The 17,410-nt window shown below is 42.5% G+C and overlaps 1 protein-coding gene across 1 annotated transcript in view; it reads right to left on the bottom strand.

Moving 5' to 3' along the window:
• Positions 1-817: 817 nt before the first annotated feature.
• The window catches only part of CDC123 (cell division cycle 123), a 57,511-nt gene continuing 40,918 nt past the window's right edge, over positions 818-17,410 (bottom strand). Inside the window, exons 11-13 of the mRNA XM_082449864.1 lie at positions 5,218-5,343; positions 1,861-1,998; positions 818-1,065 (exon numbers count right to left, since the gene is read on the bottom strand). Of these exons, the coding sequence (XP_082305990.1) occupies positions 1,039-1,065; positions 1,861-1,998; positions 5,218-5,343 (291 nt within the window). The 3' untranslated portion in view covers positions 818-1,038. The remainder of the gene's footprint in view (positions 1,066-1,860; positions 1,999-5,217; positions 5,344-17,410) is intronic.

Raw genomic sequence — 17,410 nt, 5'->3', positions numbered from 1 at the left:
AAACGCTAATATCAAGTGACTGTAATAGAGAAACCACACAGCAAGCTAGAATTCGAAATAACCTAACGAGAAATGATATCTTTCATCACTACACGTAATCTGCCTTAACCTCACAGAAAGGGGAGATTTTGCCCCACTTCTCTCTGTTATCTTTCTATGGGAGCACATGCTCTCTGATGTTGAGAAACATACCTCCGACTAGTAAAATATTCTTTGATACCACATTAGATAGATACCCTAGGAAACTGTAACGTCTGTTTCCTTACATTGCTCCATGATGTAAAATACCACATAAAGAGCACTTAGCAGAGTGTCTTAGCATTTAGAAAGTGCTGAGTAAATCAGGTATCACTGATATATCATCAGTCAGGACACTGAAGAATAACTACTAAAACGGTGGCCTAAAAAAAGTGAATCTACCTCCCACCAAATTCCAATAATCGTTTAAAAGGCTGAATTATATCTGTGATAGTTTTAGGGATACATATTAAGGTACTATACTGAAATTCATGGTTGACAGTTTGAGAAGTCTGTGTTATTTTAAGTATACCCAAACCAAAGCTCAACTGATAGAAAAATTACATGAAAATCCTCAAAGTAGGAAAAATATTTTCTATAGTAATATAAGGTTCTATTTTTTCAATGGGAAAAGTAATGATAAAGAAAGAACCCATTTCTGTATAACAAATATAAACTTGCCCAGCTACCTGCCAGGTATAAAAAAAAAATAGCACAAGGAACAGAGATAAATATAAATAGACTGAGCCTAAAGAACAAGGTATTTCATAGAAAGTATTTTATCATCAGAACAGGATGGTTTCCTATGTTTAAGATCTATTTATTGTGTTATTTTTACAAGTAGCAAAGTCCCTCCATTTCCCCCAGTTTTATACATGAATATAAAAAGCCACTGACTTCCACGCTGCCCCCCTACCCCTCCCCTGCTGACTGGGTTAATAGGAGGTTGTGGACTATGTACGGCCTCCAGAAGCAGCGGTGGTTTCCTGTGTGACTTGGCCTTGAACTCTAGCATGCTAATCAGTCATCCTCTTGCTGATTCCTTTTCTGTCAAAGGAAACCAAGATGCATTAAAACAGCACATTCTAATTGGGATATTTGTTCAGCCAAGATCGCTTTTTCTGTCAGCAAGTATAATTTTCTAGAGGCCCCTAGCAAAAGATGTGGTTGAAAATTATCATGGAAAAAAAACATGCCTTATGTAGTTCATTAAAGTAGTTTATCACTTTGGCTCCTGGGCACATTATCCTCAAGATATTTGAACATTTTCTTCTCTTTCTTCTTTACGTACAAATACTCCCACCCAGAAACACACACAAATACAAATACTCACCTTCCCCCTGGAGTACCCATCGGAGAGAGCTGATCTGCTCTCAGCCCTATAACAGTATACAGCTGACCATTGAACAACATGGGTTTGAACTTCACAGGCCACTTACATGTGGATTTTCTTCAGTAGTAAATACTACGGTACTGAGGACCCACCACCGATTGAATCCGTGGATGCAGAACCGTGGATACGAAGGGCTCATTATAAATTATATGTGGATTTTCCCCTGGTTGTTTAAGGGTCAACTATACATACTTCTTCAAGATTACAAGTATTATGAAAATTACTCAAAGCATACACATATAAAAACATTTTCTGTCATTTTAATCAATAAATTAACCTTTCAGCTTACTTGACATTATGTCATTATAAAATGACCTCACTCAGTAATCCTGGCCCATTAATTCCCAATCATCAAATAAAAGTCTACATGGTATATGACTAAAATGAAATGTTAAAGAGTCAACCTGAAAGCAGAGCTGGCCAGCCTACTAAGTACACAGAAACTTTACCAGTTTAAGAAAATCGATGAGTTTGTGAGCGTCCTCCCCGGTGGAGAGGTCTACAAAGTCCTTGGGCAGCCGGTAGCTCAGGTAGGGACTCGGCTGAACTGTGACCTCGCTGTTGGTGCAACGGAAGGCCGGAGCATCCTTTACAGAGGAAAAGAAAAAGGAAAGTCGGTGAGAAAGTCCTGTTTTAAGTCTATTCTTCAAACTGAAAAAGATACTGGCGTAGCAATTCCAACTCCATGTCCTCTTCTGTATTACGTAGGGAAGAAAATCAGATTCTGAAGTAAAAGAAAGCACCAAGGTTTTAAAAATACCTCCCCATGTTCACAAGAAAATACGCATCTAAGGTGTGTGAAGACAGAGCCCCCGCGGGGGGCGAGGTGGCCCCTGAGTGCTGGGTGTGCAGCCAGCATGGCCACGAAGGGCTGCGGGTCTCTCCCGGCCTGAGGCTGCCTCGCGTGGTCCCACACGGGCCAGCACGCTTTATAAACACTGTCGCTTTCCACAGGTGCATTGCTGGAAATACCGCCTTAGAGAACAGAGTTAACAGTAAGGGCAAGCGAGTGCTCCGAACCCCTAACACTGCTGTGCTTTTCTCACGTCATTTTACATACTTATTTGTAGATTCCTCTCAGCACCTATGTAAAACTGCAAATTCAAGGATCATATTTAACAGGTCTTCACATTCTTTACTGTACATGCTTAGAGTCTTGCATAGAATATTCACATGTTGCCTGGTGCTGAAAAGGATTTCAGAGTCAGAGGCCTTGTGTTTGGGCTTCATGGGTGGCAGAGACCTAGGTGAGGGATGGATGGTGTCCAGCAGGTGGAGACAGGCCGGGAACTTGGATGGAACAGGACCGTGGAGCCCTAGAAAGCAGGCCATACCTTATGACAGACAGACCAGCCATCTGACAAGTACTCATGGAACACCAACTGTCTGCTGGACCTTGTTCTAGGGGTGGGAGGAAAACTGGAAAACAGGATGGCAGACAGCCACCAAGCAAGCAAATAACAAATTAACAAGCTTGTTCCAGAGACTAAAAGGTGTTATAAAAACAAAAGAGCAGGGCACTATGGTAAGAGGAGAACCATGTAGACTCCTCTTCAGAGGGGGGCCAGGTGGGACCTTGCTAAGGAGGGGACGTCTGGACTGAGAACTGAGAAGCAGGATGAAAGCAGCCTCGTGAGGCCTGGGAGTGAACACGGCTTTGGAGGCAGTGGAAACGACCAGTGCAAAGACCTGAAGGCCGGGCAGGGCTTTGTGCCTTCGAGGAACGAAAGGAAGGCAGGTCTCTGTGCGGCGGAGGACAGACGGGAGGTGATGCTGGGGAAAGGCGGGGGCCGGCTCCTGTTGCCCTTCTGGCATCCCCAACCTCCGATATGAGGCTGTTTACATTAAGAAGAAAGAAAGGGAGGGAGGGAGGGAAGGAAGAATGAATGAATTCGGATCATACAGCGAATCTTGTGCAAACTGTTTCTATCCAATAACTCTGTCCCTCATATTTAAAAATAACCTTGTGCCAAATCTTCTTCCTTGACGCTCAGATTTAATGGCCTACGACTCTTAAGATGCCAGCAGGAATAAGATCCCTTCACTCACTAATTCGATCAGCCTTAGCTGTGCCTGGCACTGTGCACAGCCCCACAGACACATGGAGAACAGAGATCCCATGAATGGGCTCGGAAACCTACAGCCCGAGGCAGGAGGCAGGCAAGTCCGAAGGCAAGGCCCACACAGCAGGGCAAGCGCCTTGATGTGGAAAACAGGGACCACAGTCAGATCTAGAAAAACAGGGCCCAGGACGGCCTGGGACAGAGTAAGGATGAAAAGGACTATTTCAGAGACAGACAGAAGGAAAGATGTTCACACGGAGGGCAAGGCAGCAGCCGGAGAAGCAGGAAGAAAGCCGGGAGGCAAGCAGGCGTCACGGAAACCAGGGGAAAGGGTGTGACAGGAACAAGAGGTGACAGCTCAGATGCGGCCCAGCGTTAAGGAAGAGCGGAGCCGTGCACTGCTCGCTGGAATTCCTGACACGTTGGTGGAGCCCTCACCACAAGCAGTTTCTTTGGAACCGGGGGCAGGGGGTGGAGGGGGGGATGAGCCGAGGAGGCCCGGGCGGCAAGGGGCGTGGGGAGCGGTGGCCACAGGACAAGCGAGTGGCCCGACAGCAGGAGAGGCACTTGCAGGACCCCACTTCCAAAATAATGTGTGCACGCGCATGTGTATACACACAAAAATTGCCCAGAAAACCTTAACAGAGCTGGTAAGAATGGCCATTTCTAGGTAGTAGGATTTCAAGTCTCACCTCTTTCTAATTCTGTGTGATTTTAAACAACCGTGTGAAAATAAAACTATTTTGTAAAAGACAGAAAACACTCAGGAGAGAGAACGAAATGAAGAGCTCCGTGGACAGAACTGTAGGCGCAGAGCGCTCTCATTGACTTCAGAAAGCCTCGTGTGTATGTGTGCAGGCAGCTTACACACCAGAATATTAACAGTGGTTCTCGAGGAGGTGGGATTATGGGTGACTTCAGAATTTCCTTTAAAAATGAGCAGGCATTACAGGGCTGAGGGAGGTCTTGCTTTCTAAGACAGGAGGCGTCAGAACACGGTTACCTGCTTACAGAGAAAGGAAGAGACTGGAAAAAGGAAAGAAGACAGATGGTAGCCCCAGGAACCTGGAGAGACGCAGGGGCAGAGACGAGACTCGGGAGGAAGGATGCAGGTAAGTCTGTAGGTTTGACGACAGTTAAACGGAGTGAGTTCTCAGCGATGGATTCTCTTTTCCTAAGAGGGAAGACACGAAAGCAGCTGCTGAGGAGGACAGGAGTGATGGACGGAAGCTCTAAGGAGCGTGCAGTGGGTGGAACGGCCACTGTGGACAGCAGGAGGGGACGCTGGCGAGGGCGACAGAGCCTGCGGTCAGAGCCCACGGGAAGCCAGGGGTGGTGACCAGGACGAGCCCCCTCCCCACCCCGTCTGCGCATCTGGGCGACATCCCTCTAACCGTGCGCGGCAGCCCGGGGATGGGACCAGAATAAACAGATGCGTGACCTGACCCACGGTCCGGATTCTCAGATGGGCAGGACAGAGGAGCCAAGAAAAAGAAAAATAACCAGAAAAGAAACTATCAGATGATCATCTTCACTTTAGACAAAGGGAAGTGAAGAAATCAAAGCGCACACCCTTTCTCTAATACAACTATTTTGTGAAAGACAGAAAACATTCACGAGAGAGTACGAAACAAAGAACTCAGCAAAGTATCTATGAGTAAATCTGTGTCAGCGCCTGGAGAACCAGCGAGCAGTTCCTCAGTGGACTGACAGGTTTCCTGGGGATCTTTCTGATCATCTTACCTGCTCGAGGGCTTCTTCACTAAAATCACCCTTTAAGTTTCTTCCAGATAACAGTTCGTCCCAAGTAAACAGCAGCGCATCTGTGACTTCACCAAATGGATTAAAATCAATCAGCCACACCTTCCCCTGCAGTACAGAAAGAAAGATCAATAAGCATAAAATAAAACAAAGTCTGTAATCTGCCTTATCAGAAAGATCATCTTATTCTACCCAAAAGGTCATCGTAAAAATCATATCACTTCTTTCAAAAGACAGTTTCCTCCAGGCCCCATCTGAGAAGGGGCCGCCTGTCTAAGTGGTGCAGGCACAGTGCCAAAGGGGAGGCCGCCCGTAAAGGCGGAGGAGAGACCCTGAAAGGAAAGCCCGACGAAGACATATATGTCGACTTCCGCCTCCAATCACATGAGAATTTTATGTCAAAAACCCAAGCAGGGAAAGGAAAATCTCACAAAATGGTTCCACCGAAGTAGCATGACTGGAATGTTCTCAAGGGTGACTTCAATGATCTTTCATGAAGAGGCCAGCAGTTCTCAGCACCATCCCTGAGCCCTGAGAGGCTTCTGCAAAGGCTTGTTTTTTATAAACACACGAAAGACATAAGAAAAAGCTCAGCTGTCTTTCATTTCAGTGTAATAACTGTTTTCTCTGCATGATAGAGCTTGAAGGCACATGAAAGGGAGATGAAAAAAAGAAATCAACCTTTAAAAGAAACAGCCATCTTCTCCTACTCTGACAGTAGCGATGGCCAAAGTGATAGGTTCCAGCCTCAGGGAAAGGACACCTCTGACCCAGTCAGACAGAGTCTGCACCTTGGTATCAAGTGGCAGAGCACTGACGTGAAGGAGCTGGAGAATCTGTGAAATCCTGCCAGGAGATTAAAGCCAACACATTTGATCACGGAGACGTTATGTGACATTTTACTAGATAAATGTTTCGTTGAAACTTTTATCTTTGCTCCTTTTGATTTTTCTCACTGAGACATTTATTTAATTGTACCGTTTTGTTGTTGGTAGTTTTTTCTGTAAACATGTAGCAATCGTGTCTTGATCAGCCATGCATGTGTAAAATTAAAAAGGAACTGGACTGCTAAGCCAGCATTACTAATATCTAGCACTGTCTCTCATCTGTGTTAAAGGAAAAGTTTAAGAAAGATGAAACATCTTCCTAGGACTGGCTGCAAACTAGAAACCTCTAATAAGAGGCAAAGAACTACTACAGGAAGTTTCTACCATATACCATTGGCTAAGTTTCCTGGTTTCTACAATCCCCAGGAGAAATCCTGCAAATCCTTCTTGCCACTTGACTTGTATCCTCACTTCAATTTGGTGCCCACTCGTACCTTCTCTGACTATGTGAAATAATGTCAGCCATCAATCAACTCCTTGGTATGATTTCAGCTTTGCTTTTTCAGCGATTACTCAGGTGTCTCTGATATACTGTATGCTATTTTAACAAAATGAGTACTTTCTAAAATTCAAACCCTTTTGACTTGAGATTTTATAACCAGTAAAACTATCTCCTTATTAAAAGAAAGAAAAAAAAAACTTTCACACCTGTTAGCATCAGAATATTTAGCTCTATAAACTAAAAATATGCCACATTGTAAGAAACAAATAAAATCACCACTGTTAGGGCTGATAGCTGGCAGAATTTGTTCTGTAGTTCAGAAGCCATCCTCTAGTTTAAAGAAAAATAAGCCAGCTGTTATCAGGCATAAAACTATCAAGATGAGGATTTCAAACCTATAACATGTTTTTCATGTCACACCTCAGGAACAAGACATCCTGAGAAATTCTGCTTTTAGGCAACCCATCAGACAAGAGTGGTCACACTGACCTTCCTAATATCAACCAACTGTCCACCGCCCCCATCCACCCAACTAAATCTCTATGCACCAAACACTGTGCCAGGCATGAGGGCATAAATCAGTAACACAGAGTCTACTCCTTGAAAGAGTTCAGTCCAGACCAGGACATGCACACATGTGCACACACCAGTATACGGACTGTTCACCATAGCACAGTGTGTAAAAGACTAGAAACAAGCTAAGCATTCATCCATAGGGAAGTGACTCATCAAACTAGACAGTAGATCCACATAATGAAATACTATGCCTTGTAAGAAAATGGAAAGCTCTCCAAGATACACTGTTTTTAAAAAGTATAAAAAGCAAGGTGCAAGTGTATATCATATGCTAACTCTTGCGTAAGAAAGATGGAAAAAAATAAGTATCTTGCTTGTTTTTGCATCAAGAAATACTGGAAGGATACATAAGAAACTAACACCATAGGAGTGCAGAGGAGCAAGGTTAAGAATCAGACCTTCTATGTATATTTTCACACTAATGACATTAACAAGCTTAATCTAACAAATATCTAAAGAATACTTAGCACATTAGAAATTGTACTTTCTTTCTCAATCACTCGTAAGACAGAAATAAAAAAGTGACGAGACTGCAGATGCATTCTCAACAATATCAAAGATACAAGATGATATTCATCCCCAAAAGCAATGAAATTAATAACAAGACAATAACCATAGCAAAAAAAATACACAGGGGGACCTGAATCATTTTTCAAGTACCTAAAGTAGTTATTCTAAATTCTAGTCGTGCATTATCATCACGTAAGAAGCTTCTTAAAATACACATTCCAAGGCCTCGTCCCAGACCTACTGGATGGGGGCGCTGTAGCTCTGACATACCGGGCAGGTAGAAGCTCTCAGCACTGAGTCCACCTGCCCAGTCGTTGTCAGAACGTGGACACATCAGAGTGTCACCAAGCCTAGACACACTCTGATTATACTTCAGATCAGACACCAACATAAAAGAAGAGTTAGGGCTTCCCTGGTGGCGCTGTGGTTAAGAATCCGCCTGTCAATGCAGGGGACACGGGTTCGATCCCTGGTCCAGGAAGATCCCACATGCAGTGCCGCAGAGCAACTAAGCCCGTGTGCCACAACTACTGAGCCTGCACTCTAGAGCCTGTGAGCCACAACTACTGAGCCCGCGTGCCACAACTACTGAAGCCCACGCGCCTAGAGCCTGTGCTCCTCAACAAGAGAAGCCACCGCCATGAGAAGCCCGCGCACTGCAACGAAGAGTAGCCCCTGCTCGCCGCGACTAGAGAAAGCTCCCATGCAGCAACGAAGACCCAACACAGCCAAAAATAATAAATTAAAAAAAAAAAAAAAGAGTTAGCTTTCTCACAAGAGTAGCCATAAAATTATATATTCAAGACAATGTCTAAGAAATGGTGATACAAGTGCCACTGAATGAATGCAAATGAGTTTTACATCATGGCTGACATCTCTTCTCAGAAACCGTCAGGATGTTTACGCTGGCGTGTTTCCCACTTTAAAAGCACGCAAACTGCTTTCAGTTCTGTCAGATCACAGTCATAATACTGACGTCCATGTCCACCTTCACTTAAGACATTTATATAGCTGTTTCACCAAGTCACACATGTGCACGGACCTGCCAGCCCTACTGAACCACAGCAGACCTGGACATGTGCCAGGGAAATACTGAGACACCCTGGCAAACCCCAAATTTTCAAATGTCATTAAATATAACTGCATTAGAACAGAATTGCTTCAGACTGAATATCTGAACAATGGGAACAAATAACACACAACTCACAGGGTGGTATGGACTAAGGGAGATGCTGAATTAAATGAGAATAAAGTTCTTCTGAGCCGCACATTCAGGGCAATGGGCTAGGTTCCCTCCCTCCCTCACTGATTCCATCCTGCTCGCTACCAGGCCAATCCTGGAACGCTTAAGTCTCGAAGATAAGCTCCTTGACGGTCGAGAGATCATCTGGTTGGAAGCTGCTTGTTAGAAGCCCAGCAACTAACACAGGACAGGCTCTCGATAAACAGTGGTGCGTGACTGACTGGATGTGGCCGGGGTCCGGCTTTAGAACAGGGCCACGGGCGCCCACCAGCTCAGGTTCCTACCCATTCTACTGCGCCAGCTCCCCGTCCTTTCTCTAAGATTTGTTTCCACTAAGCTGAAACTCTGCCAGGTGACATCCCTCCTTTGTACCACATCTCAGTTCATGGCTCCTCTTTCTAACTCTTAACAGATGCCATCACCCGTGAAGACAGACACATGGGAGAGACCTTCAAGATGGCAGAAGAGTAAGACGCGGAGATCACCTTCCTCCCCACAAATACATCTACATGTGGAACAACTCCTACAGAACACCTACTGAACGCTGGCAGAAGACCTCAGACTTCCCAAAAGGCAAGAGACTCCCCATGTACCTGGGTAGGGCAAAAGAAAAAGAAAAAACACAGGCAAAAGAATAGGGACGGGACCTGCACCAGTGGGAGGGAGCTGTGAAGGAGGAAAGGTTTCCACACACTAGGAAGCCCCTTTGCGGGCGGAGACTGCAGGTGGCAGAGGGGGGAAGCTTCGGAGCCACGGAGGAGAGCGCAGCCACAGGGGTGCGGAGGGCAAAGCGGAGAGATTCCCGCACAGAGGCTCGGCGCCGAGCAGCACTCACCAGCCCGAGAGGCTTGTCTGCTCACCCGCCGGGGCGGGCGGGGCTGGGAGCTGAGGCTCGGGCTTCGGTCAGATCGCAGGGAGAGGACTGGGGTTGGCGGCGTGAACACAGCCTGAATGGGGCTAGTGCGACACAGCTAGCCGGGAGGGAGTCCGGGAGAAAGTCTGCAGCTGCCGAATACGCAAGAGACTTTTTCTTGCCTCTTTGTTTCCTGGTGCGCGAGGAGAGGGGCTTCAGAGCGCCGCCTAAACGAGCTCCAGAGACGGGTGCGAGCCGCGGCTATCAGCGCGGACTCCAGAGACGGGCATGAGACACTAAGGCTGCTGCTGCCGCCACCAAGAAGCCTGTGTGCGAGCACAGGTCACTCTCCACACCGCCCCTCCCGGGAGCCTGTGCAGCTCGCCATGGCCAGGGTCCCGTGATCCAGGGACAACTTCCCCGGGAGAACGCACGGTGCGCCTCAGGCTGGTGCAACGTCACGCCGGCCTCTGCCGCTGCAGGCTCGCCCCGCATCCGTGCCCCTCCCTCCCCCCGGCTTGAGTGAGCCAGAGCCCCCGAAACAGCTACTCCTTTAACCCCGTCCTGTGTGAGCGAAGAACAGATGCCCTCAGGCGACCTACACGCAGAGGCGGGGCCAGATCCAAAGCTGAACCCCGGGAGCTGCGCGAACAAAGAGAAAGGTAAATTTCTCCCAGCAGCCTCAGAAGCAGCGGATTAAATCCCCACAATCAACTTGATGTACCCTGCATCTGTGGAATACCAGAATAGACAATGAACCATCCCAAATTGAGGAGGTGGACTTTGGGAGCAACGATATATATGTATTTTTTCCCTTTTTCTCTTTTTGTGAGTGTGTTATGTGTGTGCTTCTGTGTGTGATTTTGTCTGTATAGCTTTGCTTTTACCATTTGTCCTAGGGTTCTGTCTGTCCATTTTTTTTTTTTTGCTTTTTAAAATTTTTCTCTTAAGAATTATTTTAATTATTTTATTTTATTTTACTTTATTTTATCTTCTTCTTTCTTTCTTTCTTTTTTTCCTCCCTTTTATTCTGATCTGTGTGGAGGACAGGCTCTTGGTGCTCCAGCCAGGCGTCAGGGCTGTGCCACTGAGGTGGGAGAGTCAAGTTCAGGACACTGAGACCTCCCAGCTCCACCTAATATCAAACGGCGAAAATCTCCCAGAGATCTCCATCTCAATGCCAAGACCCAGCTCCACTCAACGACCAGCAAGCTACAGTGCTGGACACCCTATGGCAAACAACTAGCAAGACAGGAACACAGCCCCACCCATTAGCAGAGAGGCTGCCTAAAATCACAGTAAGGTCACAGACATCCCAAAACACACCACCAGACCTGGACGTGCCCAACAGAAAGACAAGATCCAGCCTCATCCACCAGAACACAGGCACTAGTCCCCTGCACCAGGAAGCTTACACAACCCACTGAGCCAACCTTAGCCACTGGGGACAGACACCAAAAACAACGGAAACTACGGACCTGCAACCTGTGAAAAGCAGACCCCAAACACAGTAAGTTAAGCAAAATGAGAAGACAGAGAAACACAAAGCAGATGAAGAAGCAAGGCAAAAACCCACCAGACCTAACAAATGAAGAGGAAATAGGCAGTCTACCTGAAAAAGAATTCAGAATAATGAGAGTAAAGATGATCCAAAATCCTGGAAATAGAATGCAGAAAATACAAGAAACATTTAACTGGGACCTACAGGAACTAAAGAGCAAACAGTGATGAACAACACAATAAATGAAATTAAAAATTCTCTAGAAGGGATCAATAGCAGAATAACTGAGGCAGAAGAATGGATAAGTGGCCTGGAAGATAAAATACTGGAAATAACTACTGCAGAGCAGAATAAAGAAAAAAGAATGAAAAGAATTGAGGACAGTCTCAGAGACCTCTGGGACAACATTAAATGCACCAACATTCGAATTATAGGGGTCCCAGAAGAAGAAGAGAAAAAGAAGGACTGAGAAAATATTTGAAGAGATTATAGTTGAAAACTTCCCTAATATGGGAAAGGAAAGAGTTAATCAAGTCCAGGAAGCACAGAGAGTCCCATACAGGATAAATCCAAGGAGAAACATGCCAAGACACATATTAATCAAACGATCAAAAATTAAATACAAGGAACAAATATTAAAAGCAGCAAGGGAAAAACAACAAATAACACATAAGGAAATCCCCATAAGGTAAACAGCTAATCTTTCAGCAAAAACTCTGCAAGCCAGAAGGGAGTGGCAGGACATATTTAAAGTGATGAAGGAGAAAAACCTACAACCAAGATTACTCTACCCAGCAAGGATCTCATTCAGATTTGACAGAGAAATTAAAACCTTTACAGACAAGCAAAAGCTAAGAGAATTCAGCACCACCAAACCAGCTTTACAACAAATGCTAAAGGAACTTCTCTAGGCAGGAAACACAAGAGAAGGAAAAGACCTACGAAAATAAACCCAAAACAATTAAGAAAATGGTAATAGGAACATACATATCGATAATTACCTTAAATGTAAATGGATTAAATGCTCCAACCAAAAGACACAGATTGGCTGCATGGATACAAAAACAAGACCCGTATATATGCTGTCTACAAGAGACCCACTTTAGACCTAGGGACACATACTGACTGAAAGTGAGGGGATGGGAAAAGATATTCCATGCAAATGGAAATCAAAAGAAAGCTGGAGTAGCAATTCTCATATCAGTCAAAATAGACTTTAAAACAAAGACTATTACAAGAGACAAAGAAGGACACTACATAATGATCAAGGGATCAATCCAAGAAGAAGATATAACAATTGTAAATATTTATGCACCCAACATAGGAGCACCTCAATACATAAGGCAAATGCTAATAGCCATAAAAGGGGAAATCGACAGTAACACAATCATAGTAGGGGACTTTAACACCCCACTTTCACCAATGGACAGATCATCCAAAATGGAAATAAATAAGGAAACACAAGCTTTAAATGATACATTAAACAAGATGAACTTAATTGATATTTATAGGACATTCCATCCAAAAACAACAGAATACACTTTCTTCTCAAGTGCTCATGGAACATTCTCCAGGATAGATCATACCTTGGGTCACAAATCAAGCCTTGGTAAATTTAAGAAAATTGAAATCATATCAAGTATCTTTTCCGACCACAATGCTATGAGACTAGATATCAATTACAGGAAAAAATCTGTAAGAAATACAAACACATGGAGGCTAAACAACACACTACTTAATAACCAAGAGCTCACTGAAGAAATCAAAGAGGAAATCAAAAAATACCTAGAAACAAATGACAATGAAAACACGACGACCCAAAACCTATGGGATGCAGCAAAAGCAGTTCTAAGAGGGAAGTTTATAGCAATAAATCCTACCTTAAGAAACAAGAAACATCTCAAATAAACAACCTAACCTTACACCTAAAGCAATTAGAGAAAGAAGAACAAAAAAACCCCAAAGTTAGCAGAAGGAAAGAAATCATAAAGATCAGATCAGAAATAAATGAAAAAGAAATGAAGGAAACGATAGCAAAGATCAATAAAACTAAAAGCTGGTTCTTTGAGAAGATAAACAAAATTGATAAACCATTAGGCAGACTTATCAAGAAAAAAAGGGAGAAGACTCAAATCAATAGAATTAGAAATGAAAAAGGAGAAGTAACAACTGACACTGAAGAAATACAAAGGATCATGAGAGATTGCTACAAGCAACTGTATGCCAATAAAATGGACAAATTCTTAGAAATGCACAACCTTCCGAGACTGAACCAGGAAGAAATAGAAAATATGAACAGACCAATCACAAGCACTGAAATTGAAACTGTGATTAAAAATCTTCCAACAAACAAAAGCCCAGGACTGGATGGCTTCATAGGAGAATTCTATCAAACATTTAGAAAACAGCTGACACCTATCCTTCTCAAACTCTTCCAAAATATAGCAGAGGGAGGAACACTCCCAAACTCATTCTATGAGGTCACCATCACTCTGATACCAAAACCAGACAAAGATGTCACACAGAAAGAAAACTATAGGCCAATATCATTGAGGAACATAGATGCAAAAATCCTCAACAAAATACTAGCAAACAGAATCCAACAGCACATTAAAAGGATCATACACTATGATCAAGTGGGGTTTATCCCAGGAATGCAAGGATTCTTTAATATACACAAATCAATCAATGTGATACACCATATTAACAAATTGAAGGAGAAAAACCATATGATCATCTCAATAGATGCAGAGAAAGCTTTCGACAAAATTCAACACCCATTTATGATAAAAACCCTCCAGAAAGTAGGCATAGAGGGAACGTTCCTCAACATAATAAAGGCCATATATGACAAACCCACAGCCAACATTGTCCTCAATGGTGAAAAACTGAAACCATTTCCACTAAGATCAGGAACAAGACAAGGTTGCCCACTCTCACCACTATTATTCAACATAGTTTTGGAAGTTTTAGCCACAGCAATCAGAGAAGAAAAAGAAATAAAAGGAATACAAATTGGAAAAGTAGAAGTAAAGCTGTCACTGTTTGCAGATGACATGATACTATACATAGAGAATACTAAAGATGCTACCACAAAACTACTAGAGCTAATCAATGAATTTGGTAAAGTAGCAGGATACAAAATGAATGCACAGAAATCTCTTGCATTCCTATACACTAATGATGAAAAATCTGAAAGTGAAATTAAGAAAACACTCCCATTTACCATTGCAACAAAAGGAATAAAATATCTAGGAATAAACTTACCTAAGGAGACAAAAGACCTGTATGCAGAAAATTATAAGACACTGATGAAAGAAATTAAAGATGATACAAATAGATGGAGAGATATACCATGTTCTTGGATTGGAAGAATCAACATTGTGAAAATGACTCTACTACCCAAAGGAATCTACAGATTCAACGCAATCCCTACCAAACTACCACTGCATTTTTCACAGAACTAGAGCAAAAAATTTCACAATTTGTATGGAAACACAAAAGACCCCGAATAGTCAAAGCAATCTTGAGAAAGAAAAACAGAGCTGGAGGAATCAGGCTCCCTGACTTCAGACTATACTACAAAGCTACAGTAATCAAGACAGTATGGTAGTGGCACAAAAACAGAGATATAGATCAATGGAACAGGATAGAAAGCCCAGAGATAAACCCACGCACATATGGTCACCTTATCTTTGATAAAGGAGGCAAGAATATACAATGGAGAAAAGACAGCCTCTTCAATAAGTGGTGCTGGGAAAACTGGACAGATACATGTAAAAGAATGAAATTAGAACACTCCCTAACACAATACACAAAAATAAACTCAAAATGGATTAAAGACCTAAAAGTAAGGCCAGATACCATCAAACTCTTAGAGGAAAACATAGGCAGAACACTCTATGACATAAATCACAGCAAGATCCTTTTTGACCCATCTCCTAGAGAAAGGGAAATAAAAACAAAAATAAATAAATGGGACCTAATCAAACTTAAAAGCTTTTGCACAGCAAAGGAAACCATAAACAAGACCAAAAGACAACCCTCAGAATGGGAGAAAATATTTGCAAATGAAGCACCTGACAAAGGATTAATCTCCAAAATTTATAAGGAGCTCATGCAGCTCAACATTAAAAAAACAAACAACCCAATCCAAAAATGGGCAGAAGACCTAAATAGACATTTCTCCAAAGAAGATATACAGATTGCCAACAAAAACATGAAAGAATGCTCAACATCATTAATCATTAGAGAAATGCAAATCAAAACTCCAATGAGATATCATCTCACACCATTCAGAATGGCCATTATCAAAAAATCTACAAACAATAAATGCTGGGGAGGGTGTGGAGAAAAGGGAACCCTCTTGCACTGTTGGTGGGAATGTAAATTGATACAGCCACTAAGGAAAACAGTATGGACGTTCCTTAAAAAACTAAAACTAGAACTACCATACGACCCAGCAATCCCACTACTGGGCATATATGCTGAGAAAACCATAATCCAAAAAGAGTCATGTAGATGAGGATGATTATAATTTTTGTGACCTTCTGTTTGAATAAAAAAAAAAAAAAATCCCACAAGGACTCAGAGGCAAAAAATATACAAATCAATTTTCACTGCAAAGTAAAGGAGGTGTTACAGTGGAGGAATACTGGACTGAATGTCAGTAGTATGACATAGTATGAGTGTGTTTCGTGTTTGGTAATTGCAATCATTGTTGCTTTTGTTGTGGTCATCCATTTACAATGCTTGGCGTCAGTTTATTTATCTCTTGTAAAAATAAAATACAGTGTGCGTGTGTGTGAGTTGTGAGCAAAAAAAAAAAAAGAAAGCAGATCCACATGAAAATGAAGTTTAAATGATGACCAAATGGTTTAAGGTATTGGCCAATTGTGCATTGTTACTCTTTGTGCGCATTGAAGTATTTGTGTCAAATTTAAAAAAGAAAAATAAAAAAACCTAATAGTAATACTACTATACTATATACTATATAAATACATGTTTTATACATTAAATATAATATATATTTAATATACATTAATAAGTACAAATATGACATAAATATGTAATACATATTTTATAGGGAAAAAAAAAAGAGTCATGTAGCAAAATGTTCACTGCAGCTCTGTTTACAAGAGCCAGGACATGGAAGCAACCTAAGTGTCCATCGACAGATGAATGGATAAAGAAGATGTGGCACATATATATAATGGAATACTACTCAGCCATAAAAAGAAACAAAATTGAGTTATTTGTAGTGAGGCGGATGGACCTAGAGAGTGTCATACAGAGTGAAGTAAGTCAGAAAGAGAAAAACAAATACCATATGCTAACACATATATATGGAATCTTAAAAAAAAAAAAATGGTCGTGAAGAACCTAGGCGCAAGATGGGAATAAAGATGCAGACCTACTAGACAATGGACTTTAGGATATGGGGAGGGGAAAGGGTAAGCTGTGACAAAGTGAGAGAGTGGCATGGACATATATACACTACCAAACGTAAAATAGATAGCTAGTGGGAAGCAGCCACATAGCACAGGGAGATCAGCTCCGTGCTTTGTGACCACCTAGAGGGGTGGGATAGGGAGGGTGGGTGGGAGGGAGGGAGATGCAAGAGGGAAGAGATATGGGGACATATGTATATGTATAACTGATTCACTTTGTTATAAAGCAGAAACTAACACACCATTGTAAAGCAATTATATTCCAATAAAGATGTTAAAAAAAAAAAAAAGACATACATGAAAACAGAGTAAGTGATGCCTTTGGCTTGATAGAGATGAGTAAACAGTTAACAGTTATTTTGGGATATGACCATATGGGCCTCTCCTTTTGTCCAAAAAATGATTCAAAGGTATCACAAGCATCACTACAATGAGGCATTAGGAGCGTGGAGAGGGAAGAAGATAAATGTGAGAGACATTTAAGAAACACAGGGGTCTCATGTTTAGAAAACACAACTGCTGTCCTCTGAACAGCTAAGTCAGTGAGCACTGTCACAGAACACCTAGTGACCCAAATTTCTCTGAAAAGATTGCATGTCTTGATAGTGAAATCTCTGCTGCAGGATTTACTAGGTCAGGTTTTTGTTTTCTTTTTCACTACAGAAGTTTCCATCACTTCAAGATTACAGAATAAATACAAACTACTCGAATCC

This window comes from Balaenoptera physalus (genome assembly GCF_965194825.1).
Source record: "Balaenoptera physalus genome assembly, chromosome: 2".
Taxonomy (NCBI): Eukaryota; Metazoa; Chordata; class Mammalia; order Artiodactyla; family Balaenopteridae; genus Balaenoptera; species Balaenoptera physalus.
Note: the sequence above shows the minus strand (reverse complement) of the source record. Positions and strands in the feature narration are given on the sequence as shown.